At 40.0% G+C, this 20,522-nt stretch overlaps 1 protein-coding gene and 1 long non-coding RNA gene across 4 annotated transcripts; one reads left to right on the top strand and one right to left on the bottom strand.

Annotated features, from left to right (window-relative positions):
* The first annotated feature begins 4,904 nt into the window (after positions 1-4,904).
* On the top strand, positions 4,905-9,371 carry LOC117548284. 3 transcript variants are annotated; one of them, XR_004569317.1, is made up of 6 exons: positions 5,522-5,739; positions 5,840-5,979; positions 6,781-7,203; positions 7,529-7,670; positions 7,765-7,857; positions 8,064-9,371. It is a non-coding gene; the product is annotated as an uncharacterized LOC117548284 (long non-coding RNA). The 3 variants fall into 3 exon arrangements; XR_004569316.1 differs by having other exon boundaries at positions 5,534-5,739; positions 5,840-5,973; XR_004569318.1 differs by lacking the exons at positions 5,522-5,739; positions 5,840-5,979 and adding an exon at positions 4,905-5,007.
* A 9,748-nt stretch (positions 9,372-19,119) lies between these two features.
* Positions 19,120-20,522, bottom strand: rprml (reprimo-like). The gene has a single exon (XM_034220253.1). The coding sequence runs from the start codon at positions 20,162-20,164 to the stop codon at positions 19,829-19,831; it is 336 nt and encodes a 111-aa protein (XP_034076144.1). The 5' UTR covers positions 20,165-20,522; the 3' UTR covers positions 19,120-19,828.

Below are 20,522 nucleotides of genomic sequence, written 5' to 3'. Positions count from 1 at the left end.
GGAGGGGAATTAGTGAAATGAGAAAGGGCCAGAGACTCCCCCTCTGGCGCACTTTCAATGTCCTCATTCCCACGTTTGATGATACGTGGTATGTGTTCTACAATGACAGCTGGCCAGACTTCCCACGATAGGGGAGGGGGAATAGCATCTAGTGCAGCAGGAGATAAAGGTGGAATTTGGAGTCAAGTTTTAAGGTTTCAGTGGACAACTCCAGACTCAGCGTCTCACCAGAATGTGCTAATTAATAGCTGGCAACTACAGATTAAAAACTTTTTGTATTGGTATTACCGATATTTTAATACAAAATAATTACTTTAACCCTCCTGTTGTGTTCGGGTCAAATCTGACCGATTTACTACTTTCATCAATTATAACTTTTTAGTTTTACATTCGATTGCATTAAGGCGTTATGATATCCTTCACAGTAGACATTTGAATACAATTGCTGATCACCACTTTCATTGAATTTTGGATGATTTACTCAAAAATGACAGCCAAAATGAAAAGGAATTAGTAACCATCCGGATCAGATAAAACACACACACACACCCCCACCCCTTATGTGCCCATCCCCCCCATGTGAATCACACCTGGCACACGCAACAATTTGATACATTTCCTGCTCTTATGTGCCCATCCCCTTAGGTGTATATTCTTTGTATATTTACTGCAGTTTTTCATGTATACCACCAGTAGTCTGATACAATATCTACAGTTTGAAAGGGTGTTACATTAAATGTGGTGATGATTAATGGTTTTTGTGTTCATGTAATAGCAGTTAAAACAGGACCTGTCACGAACACCAAAGTAACATCACATCGACCTACCTTGTTGTGCGGTTGTGGTAGGCCAAGATCTCCGGACTTCATCTATATATTCCCGAAGGTCCTGAAGTAAAAGATCTGTATGGACGTTAATTAGCCTGCCCCGTGACCACTCGATGCTCCTCTCCATTGTTTCTAACCTGCCAGTAAACGGTTTGGTGAAATAGGGGAGAAGACATAATTTGTAAGTGTGAAAGATCTCACAGCCCCTCAGTAAGTTACATGCAAAAACAAACTGCATTCCTTTGTGTTCGATAGTAGCGATAGGCTGGGCCCTTACCTCACTATTGTGGATTGTAACACAGCATGACCATCATCTGTTTGGAGAAGTCTTGTGCAGTCATTTATTGTCCTTTTGCAATGCAAGATGAAGTTTCTCGTGGACATTTTTCGACGAGTCTACTGTTTCTACAACTAAGATTCTTCTTCTGCCTTCTGCCTTGTGCCCAGGGCGGCCCTCGGCATAGGCAATATAGGCGAATGCTAAGGGCGCATAGGGGGCGCCGAAAAATAAATAAATTAGAAATTTAAAAAAAAACTTTTTTTATTTCATAACAACACAATTTCCCGATTTTGGATCAACAAAGTACATCTTATTATCTTATACTAACAGAACTACGCCTATATTGCGTACAGCGCCCAAGTTGAACTGCCCCAGTCCCAGTAAAAACCAGAGGTTTATGTGAAATTGTTCTTTTTTTAAAATAAGGGTTTTAGTGTGCAATTATAGGTTTTAATTTTGTATTTGTATTCATTTAAAATAAATCAAACTCCCAAAAAAACTTACACAGCTTCTGTGTGCTTTTATTAACATTGGAATTTACTGTGTGAGCGGCCGCGGGGGGCGAGCTTTAGAGAGCTCTCTCCTGAAAGACTGAGAGGCTCTGATAACCTCAGCTCAGTGAGGTAAAGGCACATCTTTATATGATCATTATAGTTATAAAAAAATAAGAGAATAGGTGAAAAACAGGTATAAAATACTGACAGTACAAATAGGTTGTTATTAATAAACAAGAATACAGTTTGAAAGGGGAGTGATTTGTAAAATATCCATAAAGAAAAAGAAAATCTGCTTACAGTTCTGTTTCATATGGATGTTGAGAGATGTATCCATAGATCTCCTAATGTTGCTCTCAAAGTGTACCAGATTGATGCTTTTAACTTCAATATTAAAAAAAAAAGTCTTCCCGGGGGAGCATGCCCCCGGACCCCACTCGAGGAGGTGAGGTCCCCCCCCCACTTAAATCATGTTCAAATGGATAGGAAACTAAATACAGTTGCACACATCTTGTGTCAATATCTTTGTTTTGGTGGTCATGCCACAACCGTGCACACGCGAGTCATAGTGAGTGTCTGCATTTTTGGGGGGGGGGGGCGCCAGCTAAAATATTGCCTAGGGCGGCAAATTGGTCAGGGCCAGCCCTGCCCTGCCCCGCCCATTTCTTTAGCTTCCGGTTTAGTAGACAACGAAAAAAGTAAACAATTAATTATATTTAGCCTTTAGGAACAGTGCTTTGTAATAACTCTCAGTACCAGATTAATTACCTAACCTAAACACATTTACTACCCAATAGCATAGTTCCATCCCCTGAAGACAAGGAATGTGTCATAGTAGAAATGTGCAGCCCAATGAAAGAAGGAAGCATAAAGCTTGTACATTTCTATAACCCGTGTAAAAATCTTCACATTGAAACTTTACAGACAATAGCAGGGACGAGTCATAGAAGGGAAGTATGGTGTGGTGATTTTAATGCTCACAACAGCCTATGCGGAAGCAGTCAAACAGACAGTAATGGTGATGTTAGAGGAAAGATCATTGTTTTGCCTTAATGATGGACAAAAAACAAGAATAGACGTGAATAGGGGGACACAATCATGTTTGGACCTCACACTTGTGACGGATAGTTTAGTTAAATCGTGTGAATGGAATATAAACGTGACTATACCATAGGAAGTGATCATTACCCAGTATTCTCTATCATCAACACAAATAGGAAGTGAGTATATTTTCCAGGTGGTGCTTTGGTAAAGCAGACTGGGAGAAATGTAGAATTTGCTGTAAGGAGTCAGCACAATTGTTAGCATTAGAAGGAAGTATAGAGGAGTGCTCAAATCAAATCACAATGCACATTAAAGAAGCAGCAAATATAATTATACCAAAAAGAACAACAGAGGGTATAGGAAGAAAGTGGTGTCGTGGTGGAATGAGGAATGTAGCAGAGCTATTAAAGAACAAAACAAGGTATTCAGTAACTACAGACATAGCATTAACATCACACTTGTGTAAATGGATGGAGAAGATGACATAGACATGTCTTAGAACAAAGAGGGTTGCTGAGTAATTTCCAGACTGGTTTTCGCAAAGGAAGATCCACAATGCTTTGGTTAGAGTGATCAATGAGGTGGGAATACAGTGTGAAGACACTGAAAATGAAAGAGGTTATGGCAATAGTATATTTTGACATTGATAAGGCTTATGACTCTATGTGGAGGGATGGGTTACTCATCAAATTAAGTGACAGGTGACAGTAACAGTGACAGTAACAGGATCTTGGCTCAGACAGGAAATTCAGAGTTCAAGTAGGGGCAGAGGTTTCGAAAGACTTCAATATAGAAAATGGTATTCCCCAAGGGAGTTCAATCAGCCTGATATTATTTAACATTATGATAAATGACATATTGACTAAGTTGGACGGATGCATCAAATCTGCGTTGTATGCAGATGACGGGGACATATGGATAAGGGGAAGAAATGTTCCAGAAGTGGTCATACAACTGGGGTTTCAAACTGTCAGCAAGCACATCTTGCTTCATGACATTTACAAATAAACGCAAGATGGAGACTGAGAAGCTTACATCATATGGAAAGCCGATGAATGAGGTCAATGCATTTAAATATCTGGGGCTATGGTTAGATAGTAAATGTACATGGAAAAACCATATTAAACATTTGGAAACAAAATCCCAAAAAGTTTTGAACCTATTAAGAGCAGTGGCTGGATGAGACTGGGGGCAGACAAACAGGCACTAATTGACATCTATAGGGCAATTATGAGGACAACTCTGGATTACGGGTGTATAATATATATGCAGCAGCAGCAAAAACGTCATTACTAAAAATGGATAGATTACAATATAAAGCATTACGGTTGTGTATAGGTGCAATCAACAATTAATCAATCATTATCACAATTACCTCAAAATATAGCCAACACAGATAGATAGATTCAACTTATTGTCATTACACAGTACAGGTACCGTGTAACGAAACGGTTTCTCTGCATTTGACCCATCCTAGTGTTAGGAGCAGTGGGCTGCCATTATGTACGGCACCCGGGGAGCAGTGTAGGGAACGGTGCTTTGCTCAGGGACAACTCGGTAGCACTTGGTCTTTCCGGGACTTGAACTGGTGACCTTCCAGTTGCCAAGCCCCTATGGACTTCGCCACCACCGCCCGATGGTTCTAAGAACAAGGAAGAGTGTGTTGGAGTTGGTATATATATATCCCAGACTTTAAAATATCAATTTCAAAAAGAGCGTCAGATCAATTATCAGTGTGCAACAGAAATGCTGGCTGTAATAATAGGATTACAGTGGGTTGAAGAGGTCAGACCAGATAGGGTGGTGATATGCACAGATTCATTATCCATTTAAAAAAGTATACAGTCAACAACAACTGTCAGAGAAGAATTACTCATATAACTTAATCTAGGAAATCATGATAGCTAGACTCAGACTGGATCACACAGCATTGAATGTTACTCTATGTCGTAGGAACTGTGGAGTTAAAAAAAATGTGGAACATATCATATTACACTGCAACATGTACAAAACAGAGAGGGAAAAACTAAGAGACAGGGAGAGTGGAGCCTGATGGGGATACTGGGAACAGAAGGTGAGGGGGTAAGAGCTACCAGGAAGGCCATTCTTAAGTATTTGAGTGAAAAAGGATTGATTGGAAGAATTGAAAACAACGTAAACACAGTGGTATAATTCCACAAGTGCTGACAGGATGATATGTTGATACACGCTCTTGTACAGTAAGGGGCGGTATGCACCTTAAAGTTGTTTGTAATCCGCCAAAGAACCGAGAGATGAAGAAGAACGATTATACATCCATGGAACGACCAGACACATGGCAGCAACGTTCCCATCTGCTTCATTCATTTCTCCTGTTCAACAGGTTAGTAGTGTGGACACAGATTATGTCATATTTCGATCAAAGAAGTGTGTTTGAAACTGTTTTATGTGTAGTTTAATGTCATTCTGTGAGCTACGCCACTAGCGTGTGGCTAATGGCGTCCGCTAGCTTCTTTAGCTCAGGCTGTTGCTCCCTGAATAATGTAGGGCTCTACCATGTTACCATGTGTATGACTCCCTTGCACTAGTTTGGCTTACATTTCAAGTTTATTCTGTTTGTATAAATATGTGAAATGCTGGTCTGAGGTCATAATTGTTCATATTATTTAAATGCTAAAGCGCTAATGCTATGCTAATAGTGTGCCTGTACAACAGCCATGTTAAAGTGAGTACAGTCGACCGGGTTGTGTGTGTTATCTGTAATCACTGTATTATATACTGTAAATGAAAAAGGCTTTAATCCTTCATCAAAGTCATAATATGGCATCTGGATTTATGTCCATTTTTTATTAGAGACACATATGTCATACGGTTATTTTGATTTTCTAAATGTATGTTTACATTCTCAGTTAGCTTCAGGCCTCACTGAGGCGAAGTATTGAGGTAGAAAGCTGGTGAAGCCATTTCCTGCTGTCATTATATTCTGTTTGCACAGATAATAAACCTGGTTGACAAGAAGGACGTCGTTTTCATTCGACACAACGCAGAGATACATGTGGCGTCAATCCAGACCGGTTACACAAAGAATGATAAATAGAGAAAACAGATATAATTTGTAAGTGAATTTATTAATTTGTTTAATACATTCTGGCTAGAACGACCACACAAACGGCAGCAACTTTCCCTCTGCTTCATTATTTTCTCCTGATCAACAGGCTTATTATCTGATTACCAGCTCTGCACAGCGGACTTGTAACACTAGCAGCAGTGGAGATGGAGCATCAGAACCTGGAGGCTTCTACTCTCCTGAAGAAGAAGAATACAGCAACAAGGATCCATTTGAAGATAGGTAAATGTAAATATTACAGTAATAGTGTACTTGCATTGTGTGGGTGTAAGGGTGTAACTTTGGTTTGCGAAGTGGGGGGGACACAAAACAGGGGGCAATGAAACATTTTCTCAATTTAATTCCATTTCCTGCCTTTCTACAAATATATTAGGGACTATAGTGTTAATAAATCCAAGAAAAATGTGTAGTGTATATAATGAGTGTGCACACTTATCTAGTATCCTATCCATGTGAACCTGTTTTATTTGTGATGACCTCACATCCTCTAGGGGGGGTACTAGTATATATTTCAATCATCAAAAATCCTGCTTGCTCACAAGCAATAACACATATTTGATCAACTCCTCTCCTATCTTTATCTTACCTAGTCTGCATTCTTTCTTTTTATTTATGCATATTTTACTAATCACTCCCCTTTCAAATTGTGTTTTTTATTTTGTACTGACCTATTGCACACAGTGGAATGATTTATTAACTCATTTTATATACAACTAATATTACATAGATGGAAATGATGACCAAACCTCCCTGAGCTGACGTTATCTCTCTCAGTCCCACAGGAGAGAGCTCTCCCTCTCCTTATTGTTGAAATGGCTTCTAATCTCCGTTAGCTCCGAGCTAGCACCAAATACTAACAACTTCTCTCTTTCTGTCTCTCACACGCTCCTCCTCCTCCTCCTCCTCCTCCTCCAGAGAGAGAGATAATTTTATTTTGAGTTGTGCATTGTTATTTGTGCTTGAGAAACATTCCACTTGAACTTTATTTTACAAACTTAGTAGTAATTATTGTCCTATATATTTTTTCAGATTTCACAGCTGCCTGGGCCTAGCAGCAAGAACCTCCATCTGTCCCTGCCCCCACGTCAAGATCTACCGTGGCTCAAGGGCCTTCACCGCAAAGGACCAGAGGACCATCATCACTACAGTGGCCTCCATCTCCATCTGCCACAAGATTAAGATACACCTCGGGACAAAGGCCTCCACCACAGCCATCACGATCAACCCAGCCAGCAAAGAAGTCTCGCCTAGCACTGCCTCGGTGAGACTCCAGAAAGCATGGAGCAAGAGACAATTTCCCTTTTGGCTGAACAACAGAAAAGAAACAACCGGCAATCAATAAAAAAAAAGATGGCGAAGGCGTTTGGATACCGAAGACAAGAAATAGTGCATCGGAGGCCAAGCATTGAAGGCCTCTTGGAGCGGTGGCCTGCACTTTTTCACATGGAAGAGGTAATTATTTTGATGAAACCCTTGATTGTAAGCCTGTAGTGGAGAAGAATTGAGGGCCCAACTAACTAACAACTATAGACAGCCGAGGCAAATATGTTGACGTTTATTTTTTAATATATATCACAATATAAGCTTTACATCTATTGCTCTTAGTGTCTTTATTTGGTGGTGGTTTTCAATAAATATGTGGATTAATTAATTTAAATGTTACATTCATACAAGCTGACTTGGAGTACTTTTAATCAAACCATTGGCTCTTTATAAAAAACATGTGTATTATAAATTCTCAGTGTTTTTTGTTTTCTATGCTGCTTATATTTTCTAGGTAAATGCTGAGTTAATGCGCATAACAACAATTCCATTGGAGACAAAGTTCTTGGCGCAGTTGGACAAACACTCAGGTCATCAGGAGCAGGGGAGGAGTTGTGAAACAGAAGACCACCGGGATCTTGCAGGTTTTGGATGAGGTATCTATGAATGAGTTTTTTATCTGTGGGATCAGTGGCTGAATCCTCCTTTATTTGCATTTAATTTATTATATATATCTCTGTTCTTACTCAGACTGTGGACATCGCCATCAGAAGAGAATGCATCCTCAAATCTCTAATGATCTACCTGGGTGAACCTGTTGACCATCTCATCAAAGAATTCCAGGTAAGACCTCCCACTCACTCACAAGAAGTTTGTTCATAAAAGAAAACATATTTGTACTGCATGCAAATAACTGCTTGGTTAGAAAGATAGTCATTTGTGATGACCTCCTGAGCTTTCCTCTTGGGCCGACTGAACTGACGCCTCAGGCCTGTTGAACTACACTCTGTGGTCCTCATCCATTCCCCTTTTTTTTGCATGATCTGCAGGACGCTGAGGCTGGAGAACTGGAGCAGGCAACAATGGAAGCCTTTGACACTGGGAAAGAGGATCAGCTTCATCGACCCAAAGACGTCAAGGTTCTCATCGAAGGAACAGAGGTCCTCAGCGGCTTGCCCTCGGTTGCGACAGCTTTTGCCATGCTCTTCGGGCTCATATACGCACTGAAATGGGGCGACGCCTGCGAGCTAGTTCAGGCAGTCAACTCGAGCACTTATGCTGCATTCATACATAACGCCCCCTTGCCACTCTACAACCAACCAAACAGAGTCTCCTTAATGTGCCGCTCTATTGAACCTGCCAGATCTCTCTCCATGCATTGCTTGCTGCTGCTATTGCTGCAGCTACCTCTACGTCGCTGCTGCTCGCTGCCCCACCACCACCCCAGCTTCCACCTGTAGGCTCGGGGGTTAGTTATTTGATCATCACTCATCGTGCTATGTATATCTATGGAGTGATGATGCCCGAGCCTAGTCGCCAAACTCAACTATATGCTGCTTCTAATAAACATGTTAAAGGAACACGTGAGTTGTCTGACTGAACTTAAGATATCAGAAATAACTGCAATCCACTTTTGAAGTTGTGCAAAAAGTCCTGATGGAGGGGAAAAAGATGAGCCCAAAAGTGAATAGACTGAGAACCCAGCTGGTAGACACTTTGTTGCACTCACTCACAGTTACCATTGTTACATGGTAAGGTTTCTAAAACCAAGGTTTTATAATAATTATGCATTGTAAAACATTTGCGAAAAAGTGTTGTGTTCAGAAGTTGCACTTACAGTATGACCGATTTTCACTGTAGAAGTTATGCATGTCTAATCATTTTCAGAGATTACATGTCTCACAGGCGCACGTTGTCAGTGTTGCTTTAAAAAAGTGTGCAGTGGATAATAAGGACAAGTCTTTTTTCTAAGAGTTTGATGTTTGGAAGCGGCCCACATATTACTGCATTTTAACTGTGGTACTTATTAACATGTCTAAGATCAGGTAATGGCTGCCTCAGAGGCCAAAGCTGGTTGTGTGAACAACTTGTTTTTCATTCAAATAAATGTGCTCTGGTGTTAAAATATACAGATTGATCTGAAGAAATTGAGTCAATGTAAAATATTTCGTGTGATTGATTACTCTAATATTTTTTTGTTGGTACAACGTTTTACTTTTATTAGTGTACCTTTCAGTTGCATTGCACTCCTTAAACGTGTTTGAGACACTTTAGATAACAATGTGGCTGTCATTTGATTAACTCTGAAAATACAGAGGTTTTTATTGAATAAATCACCCAAAAATCACATGAATTGAGTTACAGGTGTCCCCTCAGCAGACTTATTTAATAATACGGTAGGAAATTGTGGAGTAAAGTTAATATCTATCTTGTACACACACACACTTTTCCTCTACTGATTATATTACTGGATGGAAACTGAAAGCACGGGAACATTAATAAACTACACAACAGAAAGTATGAATAACATTAATGAAATTGTGACTGTAGATATGTTTATACTTTATATTATTTACTGTAAATGTTTAATTTAGATTTAATTATTGTGATTATTTTCTATCTAAATCTCACAATGGGGTAGGTTACAGGAACTTTTCATCAACAGATTGCTTTAGTCTGGCTTAACTCTTCACTGATTGGTTGCACACACTTTAAATGTACTGGCTATGCAAAACAGAAGGTGGGGCTCATTATCATATTAAAAAAACGCGCGTTTATTTGATCAAATAAACGCGCGTTTTACGCGCGAAAAACGGGCGAATAGTGGCACTTGAGGCTTTCCATAGTTCTGTTGTTATGTGTACTGAAACGAGAGCCGGTATAATTCCACGCGTGAAAACAAAATAAAAATTGGAATACGTTATTTTAGTGTCTTAAAAGTAGACTGAGTTATGAAGGGTTAACGTTACATCTTAGGATAATTTTTAGTCATGTTCTGTATACATACTAACATATAAGGGTATACTACTTAGTGTGGTTACTCCATGTTTACTAGCTATAACATTAACGTTACATCTTTTTCACTTCTTACTCAGCCAGCCAGAGTGCAGATATCACCATTAGATTAACAAACCTGAAACATCATCCATTTCTTGACTGCTGGTGATGACATTGTTGTCAGCTGCTGATACTGCTGCTGCTGCAGGTTGTGGCGCTGGCTGCTTCAATGACAATAACTTTCTAATATCCATAACTGTATAGGCTATTAGCTTAAAACTCGTCAGGCACTAGGAAGGATCACTTCTTCTTCAGGGCAGGCTACGCAGTACGCAGGCTAATGTCCCACAGTGGCTGCCTCTCTGGTGGACTCCGGTACTGCACATTACTCCCGAGACGTTTTCAAAAAAATTAAATTTAAATTTTTATTTTTTATTTTTTTGAGTGAAACATCCGGGGCTTTTCAGAAAACATCCGGGGCTTGAGCCCAATTAGCCACCCCCTAGCGCCGCCACTGATGCCCACTGTTATACTACATTATCTCCTCTCCCTCTCCTCTTTATTCTGCTCTCCCTAAGGAGTCGAGCTGACTGACAGTCACTACCACCACCTCCTCCTCCCCTGGCAGTGGGCAAGTTCTGTATAGTGCCTACCACCAACTTGAGCCAATTAACACATCTCTACGCACACTGTGAGTTTATTAATACATAATGAACTAGTTAGACATACTGTAGACCCCAATTATCTTGAGTTGGGCTATTTAATTGTAAATGGTTTGGGGTGGCATATTGTAGGCAGGGTTTGTAATGATGCTGCAGAACAGTCCACCGGTTTATGTTCAATACAAGTGATTTTCAGTGGAAATCAATGGGATGAAACACCCACCATCCCCTTGAGAGGAGGCGCTCATTAGAGAAATACATATTAATGCCTTTTGTCTTGAACAGAATGAGCTCCTATCCCGTATGATGTTTGCTTTTTGTTTATTGTGTGCTTGATTAGTCCCTTGGAGATCGTCTCCATCTAAGGCCGTCAAGCTGGTGTCATTTATCTCAGCTCCCTCTCTCCGCTGCTCCTCTCTAGATGCTGACTTAATCAGACGCAACCTGTGCCAAGCTGCCTTCTTCTGTTTTGATCTGACATCCCCTGTGCCGAGCTGTCTCCTCGCTCTGACTGGATGTGTGAGCGTATCCAGATGCAGGATTGACCTGGGCGTGATCCTCCATAAGTACGGAAACTGAGTTGAAAGACGGTTCAGTGCAACGTATGACTCGCCATTCATAATAAGAATTAGATTTAACCTCAGTGCCGAGGGCCTACACAGACAATGAGCCTGTGTGTTATTAGGCTCTATCGAAAACTTTCCTTTGAGTGGGAGACTCATTAGAACATTTAATTAGAATAGTTTATTACTATGTCAATGAAAACAAAACAGTGAGTCAGGCACTGAAGCTGATTCTTTTTTTTTCTCTAAATGCCGAAAAGCTTCACAGCAGAATCAGACTGTGAGGTAAATCACTATCGCTTTGAGATTATAATTACAATGAATAATGTGCTATTTAAAACAAACACAAATATGTGTCCTTATTGTTTTGAAGTAGAAGCAAATATTGTTTATTTTACCTGTAGGGCTTCAGGGCTTCAAAGTCACATTTCACCTTATTTCAAAACCAAACCAGAAAAACAACAAGATGAAGATGATAATACCCCATGTATCACCATCTTGTTGCTCAAATGGTCTACTTATTTCATCCATTATTACTTAACTTACATTAATATAACATTTGTTTGTATGAAATCAACAGCAAGGCAGTTTTATAGTGTCTGAGGATGACATTTCTGGGAGTGCAGAGAGATAATGCAACCGGAGAGGAAGGGACAGAGGCTTCCAGAGTGAGAAAATACTGACATACTGCCAGGCCAATTTGAGGACCGCAAGTAAAAAAAGCACACAACACATCACCCAAAATCCGAAGAATGCCTTGGGGTAAGAGCTGACAGCAGAGTCTGTTTATGAAATCAACAACAGTCATATTGGCAAATGATAATCACATTCACGCTGAGAATACGTGCTGCAAAGAAACACATTTGTGAGTGTGAAATTATGTAGGTGTATCATTGTGCGCATGGTTTGAAATGCATTAATTGAGTTAAGTGTGTGTGTGTGTGTGTGTGTGTGTGTGTGTGTGTGTGTGTGTGTGTGTGTGTGTGTGTGTGTGTGTGTGTGTGTGTGTGTGTGTGTGTGTGTGTGTGTGTGTGTGTGTGTGTGTGTGTGTGTGTGTGTGTGTGTGTGGGTGGGTGTGTGGGTGGGTGGGTGGGTGGGTAAGGGGGTGTGTGTGTGTGGGTAAGGGGGAGAATGAGGCAATATCGTTGTTCATTTCCCTGCACATTGCAAACAATAGTTCATTTAAACATGTCATGAGTTTGAATGCAAGGACTGTTGGTTCCTGAAGGAAAGTTTTATATACGTGTGCATTTGTGTAGCGCCTGTGTGTTAGTGCGTCAGTTTCAATGGACTCAAGCCAGTGAGGGGTCTAACAACAACTATAAAAACTAATAGAGCTGCTTCAAGAAAAAAAAGGCATTCCAGCAAACATTGTGTTTTAGTGGCATCATAAGTGAAGAACCTTTTTGTAACGGCCTATAGTCAAGTAAAATGGAAGCAAAATGTAATTCGACTAAAGAAGCCAGCTGGGGGCCTCAGTCATATCACTTCCTTTTGTGTCTGTGTGCATGTGTTGGACAAAAGGAGAATAAGAGGGTGTTAACATCCATTCACCTGTGTGAGATATGAGATACCAATATATCCATCCTCATCTATTGTTATTGCTTCTTCCTTTTGAATACAACCTATCCCATTAGAAACATATTGAATGGGGCAGAGAAAGGCCACATCATCCCTGTGGGACCTGCGTTGGCATTGCAAACAGATCTTTTGTGTATCTTAGCCTCTGAACAAAAATACTGGGGGAATAAACACTGTCTCTTTTACACAGTGTTAGCTATGCTCACACATCTTTTATCATGTCCTTACTTTACTGGCAAAAAGAGAATTTAACAAGAGACCTATGCAATGATATATTTGGTATCGCTGAAGGCCACTGCTAGTTTAATCACCATAACTTATATCATGATTTCATGGCCAGAGCACAGTTCATTATTTTCTGTGAGGACTCTGTTGTAAAAGGTCAATGATGACACTTCCTGACAAGCAAATGCACTATCCTATGGAGAGACAGCTTGAAATACACCAAACCTGCACAGCTGAACACATGTTGATTGAGGTGAAGTGCTAACACTTTAACGTTGTGTTTCTGCATTGTCACTAGTGGTACATTATTACATTAATATTCCCTTTTCAATATTATGCTACATCCCAACCTTTTCAAGAATTCTAAGGTTCGTTCAAAAAACACTGCCTGACATTTCCCGAAAGATAAACTAAGATTATTGCAGATTATTAGTTGTTGAAGAAAAGTACCACAATGAGCACTCCATGCTTACTCTTTAGCATATGCTCAGTGATAGTGGGCGACTCGTCCAAAGTGAGAAAAAAGTGGATCATAGGCAAGATGGTGTGTCGTTTTTATTGATATTCAGCCAAGCTAAGCGAAAATAGTTTTTGTGTATGAAAGTGACAAGACTAACACAGAATAATTGCAGAAAAGAATGTGTTCCTAACCAATCAATGCATTATTTTTCTTAAATGAGCTCATAAAGAAACTTAAACATTTAGCAAAGTTATCATAATATTACATTGTGTGTGTTTTTCAGGTCCTGTAGTATCCTGAATGCATATGTATAACCAGCGTTTAAGTGCTGCACCAGTGCTAATAGTTGAGTGATATTGGTTTTGTGCTTTATAAAGTAAGGGTGTAATGGTCTCTCATACCAGCTTTTTAAAGGAGACATATGTCTTAGCTGATTTGTTTACATCGATGTAGCCAATGTTCTGCCATGCTGAATGTTTGCTGCTATGTACCTATGGTTGCAGTCTTCCTGAAATGTCGCTGAGTGACATCCATCTTGTTGCAGTTGTTTAGTGGTCACTCAGTGGTATCTGTCGCTATAACCATTGTCATAAGAGACATGATGCAACTCAACCCACAATTACCTTTAGTTACACTTGTCATCATTCCAAGCATTATATCATCATCATCTTCTTCTTCTGGTATAGAATGATGAGGTTCTGATATTTTGACATCCATGCATACAATTATTTGATTGACAGTTGTGTTTCCACCCTTGTAAACAGGCGTGAATGTGCACAACACCACATGTATTGGAATAGGTGAAAGAAAGCTGTGTGCACCGACTCAGACAACACATCCTCACTCCCAGGTCGGCCTATGTTGACGTTATGTCAAGTCCTGTGTCGGCTTTTTCCAACGCAAGGGGGGGGGGGGGGCCTTAGCGTCCATTTTCAGCTTTCCGGGATGTCCATATGCTTCTATGGACGCTCATGGAAGCACGGCATTCGTTAGTGTCGGCTGCCCTTAAAGGCAATGTGAGCGTCCATTCTCATTGGATAACGGAGAATTGTACACCCGGAAGTAAGTATTCCCCTTACTGTCGATTGAGTTTACAGTGATATCTGCACTACTCATCGACTAAAAAACACCAGATTATCCTTGTTAATTACACAACATTGATTGGTTTAAATTGTGTGCAATGCTTTTGTATTTTCCCCCTTCGAGTCGGAGAAACAAATATGTTTTCGGAGTAAAGGATGGCAGAAGACACTACACTACCCAGAATCCCCAGCTATCGTTTGGACTACACCATGTGCTCTGTTTGACGTCACGTGATCTTCAGATTTCTCCCTGCAGAAAAAAAAACATGGCCGAACTTCGTTTTATTCTCGGTGTAAAATGCCTATTTTAAAGTTAGTTTGGCCATTAAAATGCGTTTTGATGTCATTTGATGCGAGAAATATGAGTTGTTATTTCAGATTATGTGTGCAGTGGATGTACATGATCTTTAGTTTGCTAGTTATTACGAAGATTACTTCAGGAAGTTTTCATTGTTACCAAGGTGGTTGCTAGGGACGCTGCTATCGATATTAATTCTGTTATGTTGTGTAACTGTTTAATGGTGTTATCTTTATTGCTACCCCCTTCCCCGTCAATGTATAGTGTTGGTCCACATCGCAAACGTATTAGTTTAACAAACTCCGCATCTAAAGATACGTTATTTTCCCCTGTGCAATTCCAGTCTCACATCTCAGAGCACATCGTCATTAACAAATACCGGAAACAGACCGAAAACATTTAAAAAAAAAAAAATAATACTTTATTCCGAGTGTGCTTGCTTTTCTCTTTGAAAGTCATCACATAACGGCATTGTAATACACGGTTCGGCTGCATTAAATATTACATATCTGCCGTAGTTCTGTATTTATAGAGCCCTGATGAGAAGACTTCTAGACAAACATGAGGAACTGAAAACGTGACGTGGATCATAAATATATCAGCAGTTAAACAACATCTTACATTTCTTTTCACACAATACGTCTCCTTGCAGTATCAACACTAATTCGGCTGACTTTTATATTTGATCCAATTGGTAGATATGCTGTATTTACACCATAAAGGTGCACAGCTGATATAAAGGGACACCTAGTGGTTAAAGCATGTTATTGAATTTCATTATTTTTATTATTAGATATTAATAGGATCCCTATAAAGTATATTCATTACTCGTTATTCTCTACTAATAGTTAATTAAAGACAGTATATAATGACTATTTTGCACATCCCTTTCAAGATTTCAAGATTTTCTAAGGTTTATTGACATATCATAGGCCTACACAACTATGGTGTAGTTCTGCATTGAATGAAAAACTTGGGTCGCAGGTTCCTCAATAGTGCATTACAAGACATCTATCAATATTTGTGCATACCTCCAGCAATGTTAACTATGTTGAAGCACTTATTTTAACTGATATTATACATAATGTATTATACTCTTATAAGATATATGTAGATATTTCATCTCCGGCCTTGTCAGGTATTGAACAATCAATAAATAAAGAACACAGAATTGTTGAATATAAAACACAGAATTTGTGTGATTATACTAAATGATTTACAAATGAACACCACTGCATATTTAACTGTTACACATGCTGATGTAACGCAAATGTTCCAACTTGGGATCAATAAAGTATATCTTATCTTAAGCTGATCGATGGCTACTGCAATATTTGCAAAATGTGCCTCTGAACCTTGACAAGTGCATGTTTCAGGCTTATCAATTAATGTAATGTAATGTTATCAATTAACAACAGGGGTCACAAACATAAGACCAGCTGTTAAATAAAGCTCTTCTGACCTCATATATGTGTGTATATATATTAATGCTGCCCATTATGGGCACAAGCAATTTTCACCCATTTATTAATTATATGTTTTAAATGTGAGTGTTTCCTATCCCCTAAACCTCCATGGATGTACACAGTTTAATACTGGCAACTTCTTATTATGGGAAATACGAAAACGTCTTTTAAAACTACAACTCCCAGTAGATACGTGCCATAGATAGAGAACATGTTGCGAAACAGAATAGCCAGCATGTGTAGTTCTGGGGACGGGGTGGGGGAGGGGGGGACGCGGTGGTCCCGTTCAAATCAAGTTTTGGACATTCTGCCGTTCGAGGCTCGGCGTAACCCTCGGAGCACACTCTCCAATCACAGAGCTTGAGGACTATCACGGGGTTTGTCAAACAGAGAACATGGTGTAGTCCAAACGATAGCTGGGGATTCTGGGTAGTGTAGTGTCTTCTGCCATCCTTTACTCCGAAAAAAATATTTGTTTCTCCGAATCGAAGGGGAAAAATACAAAAGCATTGCACACAATTTAAACCAATCAATGTTGTGTAATTAACAAGGATAATCTGGTGTTTTTTAGTCGATGAGTAGTGCAGATAACACTGTAAAATCAATCGACAGTAAGGGGAATACTTACTTCCGGGTGTACAATTCTCCGTTATCCAATGAGAATGGACGCTCACATTGCCTTTAAGGGCAGCCGACACAAACGAATGCCGTGCTTCCATGAGCGTCCATAGAAGCATATGGACATCCCGGAAAGCTGAAAATGGACGCTAAGGGCCCCCCCCCCCTTGCGTTGAAAATGGACGCTAAGGCCCCCCCCTTGCGTTGGAAAAAGCCGATACAGGACTTGACATAACGTCAACATAGGCCGACCTGGGAGTGAGGATGTGTTGACTCAGAGGTCTGGAACCAGGCTAATGTCACACAGAGGTGCTGCTGGAAACCTTTGAGCTACCTGACAACAGCAAAACAATACGTGTATAGCTCTGGCATGTTCCAGGGCCCCAGTGTCCCCTCCAAATCATCCAGCCCCCCCTGTCTTCTTTCTAAAAATAGCACGCATGCTGACTTGTTTTGAGTATTTATTGGGAACAATACTAGAACCATTATATGTATTTTTCCTGAGAACTACAGACTCTAGAAGCAAAGGTGAGGCTTCAAAGAACAAATATACATTTCCGTCATCTTCACCATTGCATTTGCAACAAATGCATGGCAATGGATGATTACACTTAACTTATTAAATCTGAATTTGTAGACGATGCATATAGTGTCCTGCTTCAAAGTTATGATATGCATCTAAATGTTGACCTTTGTATGCATGACTCATCATTATGCTTTCGTATTAGTTACTCTCTGTGGATACCATGTCCACATGTTTAAGTATTTTTCATATGCGTAAATTAAATGTGTTGTCTGAAATGGATTGTTAGATTGTTCTCACCTGTTAAAATCGAATTATCTAATGAGTTTTATTTATTCATGCTGTTATTCTGAGATACTTGTGCTTGGGTTCAGAATGTTCTGGTCTGTTGCACACCAGTGTCCAATGTGTGCATTGGATAGGCGCATGTGTGGATGCATGGGTGTGTTTGTAAGGATTCATCTACCCCAGCTCTCCTAACAAGTGATAAAAAGTTAATGAGAACATTGGTTGCTCTCTGAGAAGGGCATGAGAGAGAAGGAATGTGTGCATATAGAAATACAGAAGTAATAGAAGTAAGATTTAACCAAAAATGTAAAGTTGGCTAATGTACAACACTGAAGACACAACAAAGTTTATGGAGTTTCCTATATGCCCTTTTTCTGGTAAATCCTTTATAAGACTTCCTGTCATGCATATGTTCTCTCAATGCTCACTTATATACATTGATGCTCTCCTTGACACTCTTTCTGACTGAACAATGGAATGCCATACTTAAACTCTTTAGGTGCAGTCAGTGTTGCCTGCCGGGAAGTTAAGGGTGAGCCCGATAATCCTTGATTGCAGCTGGCCTCTCAGAGGGATCCGATTAAATGCTGTGAAGCTAATGAGCTTGGTCTGCTGTTTACAAGATGGATAATTCAGCCTGGCCTTTAATCGCCTCTCTATATTGAGCTGTAGTAAATAAGACAATGCTTGTACTGAGTAGCTAAGTGTTGAACTGTTTAAAATATGATGTTCTGTGTAACATCTTAAACATTAAAATGACCCTATTCTCAGAACCAAACACGCCAAAGATGCTTTTAGTTTTGATGCTCCCCACAAATGGAATAAACTTCCAGAAAACCTGAGGTCTTCACCAACACTGAGTTATTTTAAGTCGAGGCTAAAAACACTACTTTTTACAGCTTACCCAGAAGCCTTTTAACTTGTTTTAGCACTTAATTTACAATATTGTTTTTAAACTATTCTGCATCTCTTTTATGCATGTTTTTTATGAATCTGTTATTCCATTATGTTTATGTATTGTGTTCCTCGCTGTTGTCTTATTATTAAGTGTTAATGATGATGTAAAGCACTTTGAATTGCCTCTGTGTCTGAAAATGTGCTATATAAATAAACTTACCTTATTCAATTCTAAAGTGCATCAATAGTGTGGTAATGTATTCACTTAATGCTTTCATATTTGTGTACACTGATTTTATGTGAAGGGAGAATTAATAGCTTGTTTATTTAAAGAAAGTGACTGACTGAGTTCTAAATTGAAAGCCAAACTGGAAGAAGAAAATATCTGCAAACAAATTCAATTGTGACGTTTCAATTGCATCATTTAATTATCAGAAGACAACGATTAGTTTAATCTTTTAATGGCATGCTGCAATTTCAAGTGTTTTGGTACAAAATAATTCATGCAGCATCAGTGATTTCAAAAGTGCAAAACGGGTCCAAAAATCACTTTACAGATCATAAGCCAGCATGCCAAACAGGACCAGAACCACCCCATAAAGCTGTTATTTTTTGAAAAACGTGCAAGAAGTATTTTTACCAAACGAGACCAATGAAAATACTTTGTTTAGAGAATACCCACATCATGTTCATAACGTCCACGTAGTACACTGGCAGATGTGGACCTATAAGAATCCCCACTCGTGCTTGTTGATAGTTTTAAAAACATTCAGTAACAATCATTTCAAATGTACCAAAGAAAACTTACCAAACCTAAAAATGAGGTAACAGCTTGTAAACATTTTCATCACTTTGTTAAGTTGGCAACATTACATTTACCTTAAAGATTCAACAGATCGGCCCACTTGTAAACAATTCCCCGTGTTTTACGCATACACTTTACGCACGGAAATGAGTCGTTCGACTACTTTACTGTAGTCGTTTTTCGGACAGAAACGTGAGGTTTTGCATATCTTCCCTCGGTAAGACACAGAGAGAGCGTCTTTGAGAAGTAGACACGGGAGCAGACTTAGACCTGCGGTAGGAGACGCGCACCAGACTCTCATACCGGATCTCCTCCGCTCCAGTTCTACACAGTCCTTGCTCTCCATGCTCTAGCTGAGCCCGATCATGACCGTATCCACGTCTTTGGAGGGTCTCCGGTCCTTCACCAGGAAGTTAATCATGCTCTCCGATTTGATCATCAGGTTGCATCCGAGGAAAAAAATACCAAACACCACGGTGAGCGACAACACGCAGAGCACTGCGATTTGCACCACACGCATGACGAAGAGTTTGCGCTCGTCTTGCACCAGCACCAGAGACCCTCCGCCATCGCCGGTCACCACGTTGTCGGTGCCGTTGTCGGAGTATGTCGCCAGAGTCCCGGCTAGGGTCTGACTCCCGTTGAACAGCGCGCTCTGGGTCACGTCGAAAAAGGAGACGTTCATGTTCCCTTGCGTGTAATCTGCAAATAGGCACGCGTCTCCGCAAGTCTCACCGCAAAACTTGGAATCTAAGTGGAACTTTGCGTCATGTAAATGTTAAGGCAACAATTGGAAACTCAAAGATAATAGGCTTTTTAAAGTATAGTTCTACAAGCAAACTCCGAGTTTTGCCACAGCCTCAATGCGTAATGTCCACGTCCACATCACCGGGGCCGTTGCTGCAGTCAAACAGCGTCGCATCAGGTGCATCCAAAAGTTAGTTTCTTCAACTCAAGTCTACGATTTTCTGAATGTAAGTGACTTGGACAGTTCTCAGACGGTGCTTCTTCTGTTGTAATAAGAGACAGCCCTCTCGCGTCGG

The sequence above is a fragment of the Gymnodraco acuticeps genome, unplaced genomic scaffold, assembly GCF_902827175.1.
Source record: "Gymnodraco acuticeps unplaced genomic scaffold, fGymAcu1.1, whole genome shotgun sequence".
NCBI lineage: Eukaryota > Metazoa > Chordata > Actinopteri > Perciformes > Bathydraconidae > Gymnodraco > Gymnodraco acuticeps.
Note: the sequence above shows the minus strand (reverse complement) of the source record. Positions and strands in the feature narration are given on the sequence as shown.